Here is a 13600-nt window from a genome sequence, read left to right as displayed (position 1 = left end):
ACAAATAATTAACCATTAATACAACTTTTTCAATCACTGTTGCAACTGATTGATGAAGGTATTTCATTATTACAACACATGTACAGCTTGTGGGCCATTGTCCTAGCGCTACCATAATACACGTAATAAATAATGTACAGCACCTAGCACTATGGAGCCACGGCTGGGGCTCCCAGATGCTACCGTAATACACCTAATAAATAACAACAATAATAGATTTGTGCTGAACTTTAAGCCTGAACAGCCTGATTGAGTTTGGTGACTTCACTCACCAGCTTAAAGCTGGGCATCTAGGGAAGGGAAGACAGTATCCGTGCCTTTGGACTGGGTTTCTTTATGCAATCTGTCTCAACTGAGAAATCGTTTCAGGCTCAGTTATTTTTTTCATGAATCCATCGTATTATTGGGCAACATGCCAGCGAGAGAGGCATGAAACCTGCACTTTCCACGCCATGATACGGAAAGAATTGGCGTGTGCGAGGGTTGGTGACTGATCGTTCTGTTTGGGGCAGTGCCGTGTGACTGGAGCTCAGCTATGTTGTAGCCCAGGTATGTTTCAGAAAGGTGGAAAAAGTGACCCGGTCAGTTGCAGGCCTGTTAGTCTGATGTCAGTTGGAGCCAAGGCTTTAGAACAAAATGTGAAGCCAAGAATGATCAAATTCCTGGAGGTAGATGGAAGAGGGAATGTAAACCCAAGGGGGATCGTGCCAGACTCGCCAGACTTCCTGCTTTGAGACAATAACTGATGCTTTAGAGAAGAGAAGTGCAGTAGATCGGATATCCTTGGACTTCAGGGCAGCAGTTGACACGATGCCGCATGGGGAAATCGTAGTTAAATGAGAGAAGACGGGGAACTGGGAGCCGGGTGAGGAACTCGGGGGTGGGGAGATGGCAGCAGGCCGTGCTGGAAGGTGAATTATCGGACTGGAGTTGGCTACAGGTGGAAGTCCTCTTGGGACCAATCTTACTGGAGATCTTCATACCTGGCTTTGGCCCAAAAGGCCCCTAGCGGTGTGCTAACAGAATCTACCTGTGAGACAAAGCTGGGAAACACTGGAAGATTAGACAGGAAGATTTGGTCGGCCCTGAAGGCTGGAGTGAGAGAAGAAATGGGATTGCAACCCTGCCCATCCAGGCTAATAGCCATTGGTGGACCGATCCTCCAGGAACTTATCCAGGTCTTTTTTGAACCCAGTTTTACGTTTGGCCTCCACAACATCCCCTGGCAATGAGTTCCACAGGTTGACTCTGCGGTGGGTGAAGAAATACTTCATTGTATTTGTTTTAAACCTGATGCCTGTTAATGTCATTGGCTGATCCCTAGTTCTTGTGTTATGGGAAGGGGTAAATAACACTTCTCTATTCACTTTATCCGAAACAGTCATGATTTTATAGACCTCAATTATATCCCCCCTCAGTCCGGCTGAGCCCTCACGGCTGCTGTACCAGGCTGCTCCCCCATGTCCAAGAAAGATGAATTCAGACAGGACCAGGGGCAGGGAAGAACTCATGGGGATGCCCAGCCAGGGGCGCCAGAATGGGGGGGCAGAGGACCATGGCCCCATCACTTTTTACTGGCCCCGATCTTGGTGACTCTGTGTCTGGGCAGCGCCCGGCCCGATGGGGCCCCGATCTCGGTGACTCTGTGTCTGGGCAGCGCCCGGCCGACGGGGCCCCGATCTCGGTGACTCTGTGTCTGGGCAGCGCCCGGCCCGACGGGGCCCCGATCTCCGTGACTCTGTGTCTGGGCAGCGCCCGGCCCGACGGGGCCCCGATCTCGGTGACTCTGTCTGGGCTGCGCCCGGCCCGACGGGGCCCCGATCTCAGTGACTCTGTCTGGGCAGCGCCCGGCCTGACGGGGCCCCGATCTCGGTGATTCTGTCTGGGCAGCGCCCGGCCCGACGGGGCCCCAATCTCGGTGACTCTGTGTCTGGGCAGTGCCTGGCATGACAGGGCCCCGATCTTGGTGACTCTGTCTGGGCAGCGCCCGGCCGACAGGGCCCCGATCTCGGTGACTCTGTGTCTGGGCAGTGCCCGGCCGACAGGGCCCCGATCTCGGTGACTCTGTGTCTGGGCAGCGCCCGGCCCGACAGGGCCCCGATCCCGGTGACTCTGTGTGTGGGCTGCGCCCGGCCCGACGGGGCCCCGATCTCGGTGACTCTGTCTGGGCAGCGCCCGGCCCGACGGGGCCCCGATCTCGGTGACTCTGTGTCTGGGCAGTGCCTGGCACGACAGGGCCCCGATCTCGGTGACTCTGTCTGGGCAGCGCCCGGCCCGACGGGGCCCCGATCTCGGTGACTCTGTGTCTGGGCAGCGCCTGGCCGACGGGGCCCCGATCTCAGTGACTGTGTCTGGGCAGCGCCCGGCCCGACGGGGCCCCAATCTCGGTGACTCTGTGTCTGGGCAGTGCCTGGCACGACAGGGCCCCGATCTCGGTGACTCTGTCTGGGCAGCGCCCGGCCCGACGGGGCCCCGATCTCGGTGACTCTGTGTCTGGGCAGCGCCCGGCCGACGGGGCCCCGATCTCGGTGACTCTGTCTGGGCAGCGCTCGGCCCGACGGGGCCCCAATCTCGGTGACTCTGTGTCTGGGCAGTGCCTGGCACGACAGGGCCCCGATCTCGGTGACTCTGTCTGGGCAGCGCCCGGCCGACAGGGCCCCGATCTCGGTGACTCTGTGTCTGGGCAGCGCCTGGCCGACAGGGCCCCGATCTCGGTGACTCTGTGTCTGGGCAGCGCCCGGCCTGACAGGGCCCCGATCTCGGTGACTCTGTGTGTGGGCTGCGCCCGGCCCGACGGGGCCCCGATCTCGGTGACTCTGTCTGGGCAGCGCCCGGCCTGACGGGGCCCCGATCTCGGTGACTCTGTCTGGGCAGCGCCCGGCCCGACGGGGCCCCAATCTCGGTGACTCTGTGTCTGGGCAGTGCCTGGCACGACAGGGCCCCGATCTCGGTGACTCTGTCTGGGCAGCGCCCGGCCCGACGGGGCCCCGATCTCGGTGACTCTGTGTCTGGGCAGCGCCCGGCCGACAGGGCCCCGATCTCGGTGACTCTGTGTCTGGGCAGCGCCTGGCCGACGGGGCCCCGATCTCAGTGACTGTGTCTGGGCAGCGCCCGGCCTGACGGGGCCCCGATCTCGGTGACTCTGTGTCTGGGCAGCGCCCAGCCCGACAGGGCCCCGATCTCGGTGACTCTGTGTCTGGGCAGCGCCCGGCCGACGGGGCCCCGATCTCGGTGACTCTGTGTCTGGGCAGCGCCCAGCCCGACGGGGCCCCGATCTCGGTGACTCTGTGCCCGGGGCGGGGGGCCCTTGGTGCCATGGTCCGGCCGGGCACTGGGACCCAGCAGACTCCGGAGCCGGGGCTGGGCTCCTGCTCCCGGCCGGGGGCTCTGCTGGGTCCCGGTGCCCCGGCCCGGGCCGGCTGTCGGGAGCGGGCCTGGCAGCGCCGTTCCCTGCCGGCCGCAGAGCGCAGCGCGCCCGCCCCTTGCGCCCAGCTGCGGGATGAGAGCGAGAAGCAGGTACCGACTCGCCCGCCCCGCGCCGCCGCCAGCGCCCAGGGCAGCAGCGGGCTCCGGCTCCGGCATGGCGAGCCGCACGGGCTAACGGGCTCCGAGCGCCCCGCACCGCCGGCCGGCACCGCAGCGGCCTGCCCGGGGGGAGACGAATGTCAGGGGGAGGGTCTGGGGCAGCCTGGGGAGGGGGGTCTGGGCTGTGCCTGAGGACGGAAGGGGGACAGACACCGGGACAGACGGACACAGGGGCGCACACAGAGACAGACGCAGGGCACACAGACAGACAGACATGACAGGGATACACAGACAGACACTGGGATGCACAGACAGATGAACACAGGGACACACAGACAAACAGACACAGGATGCACCGACAGACACCGGGACACACAGACAGACACTGGGATGCACTGACAGACACAGGGATGTACAGGCGGACACAGAACACACAGACAGATAGACACAAGGATGCACTGACAGAGAGACACAGGGACGCACTGACAGAGAGAGGGACACACAGACAGACGGACACAGGGGCGCACAGATGGACACAGGGATGCACAGATGGACACAGGGACGCGCAGACGGACAGACACAAGGACGCACAGACCGGGAGACACAGGCACACACAGACAGACACAGGAACACGCAGACAGACATGGGGACACACAGACAGTCAGACACAGATGCACAGACAGAGGACACAGAGGCAGACAGACACCAAGATGCACAGACAGACACAGGGACACGCAGACAGACACAGGGACGCACAGACAGACACAGGGACACACAGACAGAGGACACAGAGACAGACAGACACAGGGACACACAGACAGACACAGGGATGCACAGACAGACGTAGACAGAGGACACACAGGACACACCGACAGACACAGGGACGCACAGACAGACACACCCATGCCCATTCCATCTCCGCCCCCTCCCCGTCTGTCAGGCGGGCAGGGCCCTGGCTCTGATGCCCTACACCTGCTGCTCTCCCTCCGCCTGATATAGCTGTCTCAGAAGCTGCCTGTGTCCAGCCCTGCTGCCAAGGGAGAGGCACCTCTCCTGGCCCCTGGCAGGGTGGCGTGGCATGTCGGGAGGTGCAAGGTGCTGCACATTCCTGATCACCTTCCTAGGCACAGGCAGTGGGCACTGGCTAGGGACAAGGGGCATAGCTGTGCCCTGGAGGGACGGGCACCCAGAGGGAGCAGTCCAGGGAACGGAGAGAGCTGGGGAGTGCAGGTGTAGGGGGCACTGTTAGGGAGAGGGGAGAAGGGGGAATTGGAGGGGTCTGGAGGGGTGAAGGAGGGATTAGAAGGAGGAGAAGGAAGGTGGATTGGGGGACAGGAGCAGGAAGCTGCTGGGAGTGGGACTCAGGACTCCTGGGTTCTCTCCCCTGCTCTGGGAGGGGAGTGGGGTAGGTTCTACTGGTTACAGCAGGGGGGCTGGGAGCCAGGACTCCTGGGTTCTATCTCCAGCTTTGCAAGGGGAGTGGTTGCTAAAGGTAATAATACCAATGTAATATACTTAGAATTCTGCAAGTTATTTGACTTGGTACTGCACAACATTTTGATTAAGAAACTAGAACGATACCAAATGAACCATATTTGAAAAAGTAGAAAAACACCCACAGATACTTATAATAAATTTCAGTTGGTATTCTATTATTGTTTAACAGTGCGATTAAAACGGCAATTAATTTTTGTAATCGTTTGACAGCCCTACTTTTAATATGGCTAAATGCCAATGTATCCAGCTAGGAATAGAGATATCGGCCATGTGTATGGGCTGGGGGACCCTCTCCTGGGGAGCAGCGACTCTGCGGAGCAGCAACTCTGACAAAGATTTGGGGGTGGAGGGGGGATAATCAGCAGAACAGGAGCTCCCGTTGCCACGCTGTGACCAAAAGACCTAATATGATCATGGAAAATGGGGGAATCTCGAGTAAGTGCAGCGAGGTTATTTTACCCCTGGGATCCTGTGTCCTGTTCTGGTGCCCACCATTCAGGAAGGACGGTGATCAATCGGGGAGGGGTCAGAGAAGAGCTAGGAGAATGGTTGAAGGGTGAGAAAACCCATCTGAGAGGGAGAGACTCCAGGAGCTCGATCTCGTTAGCTTCACAGAGAGAAGGTTCAGGGGTGACTTGTTCCCCGGCTATCAGGACCTCCCTGGGGAACAAATATATAATAACCGTCTCTTCAGTCCAGCACAGGAAGGTCTAACACCATCCAATGGCTGGAAGCTAAAGCTAGACAAATTCCGCCCGGAAACGAGACATCCCTTTTTAACGGTCAGAGTAATTAACCACTGGTGGAGTCTCCATCACTGACAGTGTCTATCGGGTGGGGAGTAGATGACAGGACGATCCCGCTCTGGCTCCAGAGTGGATGGGACCCGCTGGGGCGTCTCTGGCTCTCACCCTGTTCCCTTGCCCCGCAGCGATGGCCGGGTAGGCGACCAGAGTGCCGACACAGCCGCCGGATGGAGCCAGCCCAGCGGAGGGAGTGGGACGCCGCACAGCGGGGCAGCCCGCCCTCGAAGACGGCAGAGGGTGGCGAGGGCCATCCGGGCAGCCAGGCCTGGCAGGACCTGGAGGTGACGGGGATCTGGCCAGCCAGTGCCCGCTACGCCCAGCCCATGCCCAAGTGGGGTGAGGCTGCAGCCCGGGGCAGGCGGCCAGAGGGCCCGGGGGTGTCGCGGGCCCAGCCGGAGCCCCCCAAGCCAGGCCCGAGGGCAACGTGGGGTCCCAAGCTGCACTCGGCCCTGACGGGGTGGCCCCGGGGTGGGGACCCCCCGCAAACCCCGCCCCCGAAACCACGGGGCCCCTACCGCAGCCGGCTGGCCGGCCCCGGCTGGCTCCTCCCACCGGAAGCGGCGGGAGCGGGCGTCTCCCCGTCGCCCCCCGAGGGCTCACTGGAGGACAACCTGCTGCTGATCGATGCCCAGGGCGTGCCCTACACGGTGTCCCGGCGGGACCTGGAAGCGGGGCCGGCCCCGGCCCCCCGGCGGGCGCACTGCTGCCCCGTGTGCCGGCGGGCCTTCCTGTACCTCTCGGACCTGGAGCGGCACCGCATCAGCCACTCGGAGCACAAGCCCCACCTGTGCCGGGCCTGCGGCAAGGCCTTCAAGCGGGCCTCCCACCTGCAGCGGCACCGGAACATCCACACCGGCGAGCGCCCCTTCCGCTGCGCCGTCTGCCAGAAGGGCTTCCGGGAGTCGGGCGAGCTGCTGCGGCACCAGCGGGTGCACACGGGCGAGAAGCCCTACCAGTGCCCGCTCTGCCGCCTGCGCTTCACCGAGCGCAACACCCTCCGGCGGCACGCCAAGCGCAAGCACGCCCGCGAGGCCTGCTGCCAGGGCGCCGGGCTGGGCGCCTGGGCCGGCGGGGCCGAGGGCCGGCCCGGCTGGGCAGGGGAGAGCGGCCAGGAGGTGGGACCCCCCTGACAGCACCGGCAGCGAGGGGGGATGGAACGAGGCTGAGGGTCAGCCCCCTCAAGTGCTCCGGGATCCCTGGGGATGAGGGGCATTGGGGATGGAATGAAATTGGGGGTCTCTGGGAGATGGGCTCCCTGGGGATGGAGCGAGACTGGGGGTCAGCCTCCCCCTCCCCCCAGCTGCACTGGGATCCCAGGGAGATGGGGGCAGGGACCCCTGGTTCGTGCCGGGTCCCTGGGGGTGGAGTGAGGCTCGGGGCCAGGGCTGCTGCCGCTACTGACTGCCCTGTGTGATGCCATGACCCCTGGGGATTCAGTGGGTGGGGGAAGGAGCCACCTCCCCCCGCCAGGCACTATCCCTCCAGGGATGGGGGGGAGGGAACAACTGCGTCTGGGGGAGGCACATGAAGGGAACGATTGTCTGGGGGGGGTGCACACTGTCCAGGCGCTCCCCCAGCGGACTCAATAAAGATGTTGGCTCTGTATGGCTGTCTGCGAACTCCTTGGAGGGGGGGCCCATTTGGCGGGGTGAGCAGGATACCAGGGTAGATGGGCCCATGGGTCTGATCCGAGGGGCAGGGAGGGGGCGGGATAACAGGGTAGATGGACCCATGGGTCTGATCTGAGAGGCAGGGAGGGGGTGGGATACCAGGGTAGATGGGCCAGTGGGTCTGATCAGGAGGGCGGGGAGGGGTAATAAGAGAAGGCAGGAGAATGATGGTTCATTGTGGGGGGGAGTATGTGGTAGGGGGAGGTGTGCTGTGTGGTTGGGGGTGGTGGGGTGACTCATCCAGCTGTGGCCCCACTTCTGGAAATGCACCGAGGGATCAAGCTCCAGGGAACACAAAGCTGACCATGAAACCTGCCCCCAGTTAGCCCCATTGTGCAATCTGGGGACACTGGGAGCCCCCAGGAAAGATTGGAAGAGACCCTCACCCCAGGGCGGGCCTGAGATCTCACCCAACTCACGGAACATGGTAGATCCCATGGCAAGGACCCAACCCACAGCAAGGCTGAGACCCCTCACCCCAATTCATTACACATGGTACATCCCAGGGAGAGACGCAAGAAGCAAGGAAATTCCCAAACAAAAAAGTTTGTGAAGTTGATTTGTGGGCATAAACCGTTTAATTAATTAATTAATTAATTAAGGAAATTCCCAGATCAAAAAAATACTTCTTTAACATAGAATTGAGGTTCTAACAAAAGAAAATCTCAAAAATAAAATATTTTATAAGTACAGGACAGTAAAATTAAACTAAAAATGAAAGTAAGATTTAAGATTTAAAATGTTAATATTTTAAAACTAAATTAAACTAGACACAACAAAACATTACAATAAAATATGATTGAAAGTTTAACCTTTTAATAACTGTAAAGTAAATTAAAATTGAATAAAATAAAACCATTAATGTTAAAATAAAATCAGATTTAAAATTTTAATAAATCTAAAGTAAATGATCTAAATTATAAAATAAAATAAGATTTACAGTTTTAATAATTTTAAAAGCAAATGAAAATGAAAAATGGAAATCAAATAAGATTTAAAATTGTAATGTTTAAATTAAAAATAAATAACAAATGAAAATAAAATAAAATTTAAAATTGTAACCATTTTAAATATAACATAAAAGTGAAAATAAAAGATTGAAAATTTAAAATTTTAACATTTTTAAAGTAAATTAAAATAATATGATTTAAAATATTAGTCATTTTAAAGTGAATGAAATAAAATTAAAAATATAATTTAAATTGAATATTTTTAATTTAAAAATTGAGATTTAGTTCTCTTTTTTAAAGACAAGGTATTAGAAGCCGGTAGGTCAGACCCCAGAAATCTGAGAATTATTAAACAGAAAAGAAAAGAGAAATAAAGATCTAAGATCCAACCCACAACCCTCATGCTGACCCCTTCAGCTTCATGTCTTACAGTGTACTCTCTTCAGAGCACTCTGGCCTAATGGGTAGAGCACTGGGCAGGGCTGCAGCAAACCTGAGTTCTGTAGTGCCTCAGTTTCTCCCTGTGCCAAATTCTCTTTTGTGAAGTGCTTTGCAATCTACTGGTGCTATACAATAATTATTATTGTTTTCAGCTCGTTGCCACATTATCTTGCTTTATTGAGTCTCCAAAATGTTCAGATAAATTCTTTTCTGTGTAAAACTGACAATTTTTACAAATGGAAAAATTGTGGACAAAAAAAAAAAATCTCTTCAGGGCAGGGTTATTTATTCATTTATTCCCTCTCATTGCCAGTTCCGATGGGCCAGTCTGGTCCCAGGGAGGCGCTGGTCCAAAAATGTAAAGATCGTTTTCTAAAAAAAGTAAAATAAACATAACATTTTTATTTTCCAAAATTACAACTTTTGGTAAAGAAACATTTAAAAAAAAAAGAGAGTTCACAGTGGTTATATTTTCTTCTATTGGCAGTTTGAAGTTGGTCAGTTTAATGTCTCTGTGGCATTTGTTCCATATTTATAATAAAATCACTTGCTATTAGAAAACCCCATTTTGAAAAATTACAATTTTTTGCACTTCCAAAGTTTTTTATTTAAAAGAAATCAGCCCAAGGGTTTTGTTTGTTGTTTTTTGTTGTTTCCTCATTGCCACGTTGGATTGGTCAGTTTTGTCACCTGGTGGCCCATTTCCGCCCCCAAAACTCGGTCCAACATTTTTAAATAGCTAATTTTCCAATTTGTGAAATTTACATTTTTGGCAAACACAAGATTTTTGATTTTTAAAAAATCTCTTCAAGGTTTTTATTGTTTTTTTCCCCCTTTCTTCTCACTGCCACTTTGGATTGCTCAGTTTGGACACATAGGTCCTAACTCCATGGATGGCATTTGAATTTGTCCAACATTATAAAAAAATAATTTTCTATGTGAAGATCTCATTTAAAATACAAACAAAAATGTATGTTTGCTTTTTAAAAGAAAATCAGTGGAAAATGGGGGGTATGGGGGGGTGAATAGGGTCCAATTCGAAAACCAAAGCAACAAACCGACCTTCTACATTTTTACCATTTACCATTAAACATTTAATTTTCTGCGGGCTCTGGTAATGGGGCCTGCACTCCAGGCTTTTCTGTTAAATCTGGGAGGAGAGCCAACTTCTCTTTCTTTTGACATAGGAAAAGTTTTAAATAAATTTTGCTCTTTATTTTAGATAGATAGAGGGATGTATCATGTATGGGGATGCATAGATAGATGAATTAGATGGAGTGGATGGGGGGGATAGATAGATAGATAGATAGATAGATAGATAGATAGATGGGGTAGCTGGGGATAGATAGATAGATAGATAGATAGATAGATAGATAGATAGATAGATAGATAGATAGATAGATAGATAGATAGATGGGGTGGATGGGGTGGATGGGGATAGATAGATTAGATGGGGGGGATGTATGGGGATGCATAGGTGGATAGATAAGAACATAAGAACAGCAGCACTGGGTCACACCAATGGTCCACCTAGCCCAGGAGTTCTCAAACTGGGGGTTGGGACCCCTCAGGGGGTGACGAGGTTATTACACGGGGGGTCGTGAGTTATCAGTCTCTACCCCAAACCCCGCTTTGCCTCCAGCATTTATAATGGGGTTAAATATATTTTAAAAGTGTTTTAATTGATAAGGCGGGTCACACTCAGAGGCTTGCTGTGTGAAAGGGGTCACCAGTACAAAACTTTGAGAACCACTGATCTAGCCCAATATCCTGTTGTCTGACAGTGCCTGGGGCCAGGGGCTTCAGAGGGAATGAACAGAACAGGGCAATTAATGAGTGATTCAGCCCCTGACGTCCAATCGCAGCTCCTGGCAGTCAGAGATTTAGGGACATCCCGAGCATGGGGTTGCATCACTGACCGGCTTGGCTAATAGTCACCTGATGGACCTATCCTCCAAGAACTTACCTTGTTCTTTTTGGAACCCTGATATACTTTTGGCCTCACAACATCCCCTGGCAAGGAGTTCCACAGATTGAAGGGGCGTTGGGTGAAGAAATACTTCCTGTTGTTTGTTTTAAACCTGCTGCCTATTAATTTGATTGGGTGACCCCTAGTTCTTGTGTTATGTGAAGGGGTAAATAACTCTTCCTTATTCAATTATTCAATAATTCAATTATTGTGATTGGACTACATCCACCCTGATCAAATTGGCTCTGTCAACACTGGTTCTCCACTTGTGAGGTAACTCCCTTCTTCTCTTCATGTGTCTGTATATAATGCCTGCATCTGTACTTTTCATTCCATGCATCTGAAGTGTTTTTTTACCCACAAAAACTTATGCCCAAATAAATCTGTTAGTCTTTAAGGTGGCCTCCTTGTTGCTTTTGTAGATACAGACTAACACGGCTACTCCCTGATACTTGACTTCCTTATTCACTTTCTCCACACCAGTCATGATTTTATAGACCTTCATCATATCCCCCCTTCGTCGTTTCTTTTCCAAGCTGAACGGTCCCAGTTTTATTAATTTCTTCTCATATGGAAGCTGTTCTACACCTCTCATCATTTTTGTTGCCCTTCTCTGCAGCTTTTCTAATTCTAATGGACCTTTTGGGAGCTGGGGTGACCAGAATTGCACACAATATTCAAGATGTGGGTGTACCTTGGATTTATATAGTGAAATTAGGATATTTTCTGTCTCGTTATCTGTCACTTTCTTAATGGTTCCTAACACTCACTTAGCTTTTTTGACTGCCGCTGTACATGGAGTGGTTGTTTTCAGAGAACTCTCCACAGTGACTCCAAGATCTCTTTCAAGCGAGGTAACAGCTAATTTAGACCCCCATTTTGTCTGTAGAGTTGGGATTTTGTTTTCCAATGTCCATTACTTTGCATTTATCAACATTGAATTTCGTCTGCCATTTTGTTGCCCAGTCACCCAGTTTGGTGAGATCCCTTTGTAGCTCTTTGCAGTCTGCTTTGGACATAACTGTCTTAAGTAGTTTTGTATTATCAGCACATTTTGCCACCTCACTGTTTACCAGATTATTTATGAATATGCTGAATAGGACTGGGCCCAGTACAGAGCCCTGGGGAACACCACTATTTACCTCTCTCCATTCTGAAAACTGACCATTTATTCCTACCCTTTATTTCCTGTCTTTTAAGCAGTTATAATCCATAAGAGGACCTTCCCTCTTATCCCACGACTGCTTAGTTTGCTGAAGAGCCTTTGGTGAGGGACTTTGTTAAAAGCTTTCTGAAAGTCCAACTACTACAGTATATCCACTAGATCCCCTTGTCCACATGCTTGTTGACCCCTTCAAAGAATTCTAGTAGATTGGTGAGGCATGATTTCCCTTTACAAAACTGTGTTTACTGTTCCCCAACAAATCATGTTTATCTATGTGTCTTGACAATTCTGTTCTTTATTGTAGTTTCAGCTAATTTGCCTAGCACTGAATTTAGGCTTACTGGCCTGTGTTTGCCAAGATCACCTCTGGAGCCTTTTTGGTGTCAAATTAGCTATCCTCCAGTCATCTGGAACAGATGCTGATTTATGTGACAGGTTACGTACCTCAGTTAGTGGTTCTGCAGTTTCCTATTTGAGTTCCTTTAGAACTCTTGGGTGAATACTCTCTGGGTCAGGTGACTTATTACTCTTTAGTTTATCAATTTGTTCCAAAACCGCCTCTGACAACACATCAATCTAGGATAGTTCCTCAGATTTGTCATTGAAAAAGATAGCTAGCTAGATAGATAGATAGAGGGGGTGGATGGGGATAGAGAGAGAGATAGAGGGGGTGGATAGCGATAGGTAGAGAGACAGAGATAGATAGAGGGGGTGGATGGGGATGGGGGGGTGGATGGGGATAGATAGAGAGATAGAGGGGGTGGATGGGGATAGATAGATAGATAGATAGATAGATAGATAGATAGATAGATAGATAGATAGATAGATAGATAGATGGAGGGGTGTCTGGGTATAGAGGGTGGATGGGGATAGAGAGATATTTAAAAGTCCTTCCCATTCTCTTATGTAGGCTTGGAAGGTTAAGGCTTTTTATGGGTCAGTAAATGTCAGTTTCACCAGGCACACACAGGGAAAATATTTCCATTGATAATAATTGAAATTTACAGCCAGGCAAAGTGGGAAAAATGCTGCTTGAAAACTGCTTAGAGGTTGGCTTAAGGCTCTTTGCTTTGTCTAGTTGGACACGTGATGTTGACAATTTGTGTTTTAGTGGTTATAATACTTTAACTTTTTGCATCTCAGCGGCTACTGCCACCAATCAGATGTCAAGAATTATAACATTCATAAACCAGTCGGAGAACACTTCAGTCTCTCTGGTCACGCTATCACAGACATGAAGGTCGCTATCTTAAAACAAAAAAACTTCAAATCCAGACTCCAGCGAGAAACTGCTGAATTGGAATTCATTTGCAAATTGGATACTATTAATTTAGGCTTAAATAGAGACTTGGAGTGGCTAAGTCATTATGCAAGGTAGCCTGTTTCCTCTTGTTTTTTCCTACCCCCCCCCCCCCAGATGTTCTGGTTTAACTTGGATTTTAACTTGAAGAGTGGTCAGTTTGGATGAGCTATTACCAGCAGGAGAGTGAGTTTGTGTGTGTATGGGGGTGGGGGGGATGTGAGAACCTGGATTTGTGCAGGAAATAGCCCAGCCTGATTGTCATGCACATTGTATA

The 13600-nt window shown here is 51.9% G+C and overlaps 1 protein-coding gene and 1 pseudogene across 2 annotated transcripts in view; one reads left to right on the top strand and one right to left on the bottom strand.

Annotated features, from left to right (window-relative positions):
- LOC311511978 (leukocyte immunoglobulin-like receptor subfamily A member 2) overlaps window positions 1–13600 on the bottom strand; it is an 873498-nt pseudogene that overhangs the window by 417584 nt on the left and 442314 nt on the right. The gene's annotated exons all lie outside the window — the stretch shown is intronic.
- Window positions 3316–7421, top strand: LOC311511899 (uncharacterized protein; the record flags this gene model as incomplete). Its single annotated transcript, XM_084612831.1, has 2 exons — window positions 3316–3516; window positions 5954–7421. 2 exons carry the CDS (start codon window positions 3316–3318, stop codon window positions 6956–6958), a joined length of 1206 nt encoding a protein of 401 aa, XP_084468957.1. The 3' UTR covers window positions 6959–7421.

Source organism: Lepidochelys olivacea, assembly GCF_965140295.1.
Source record: "Lepidochelys olivacea isolate rLepOli2 genome assembly, chromosome: 23".
Taxonomy (NCBI): domain Eukaryota; kingdom Metazoa; phylum Chordata; order Testudines; family Cheloniidae; genus Lepidochelys; species Lepidochelys olivacea.
The sequence above is the reverse complement of the archived record's forward strand: the minus strand, read 5'-3'. Positions and strand labels throughout refer to the sequence as shown.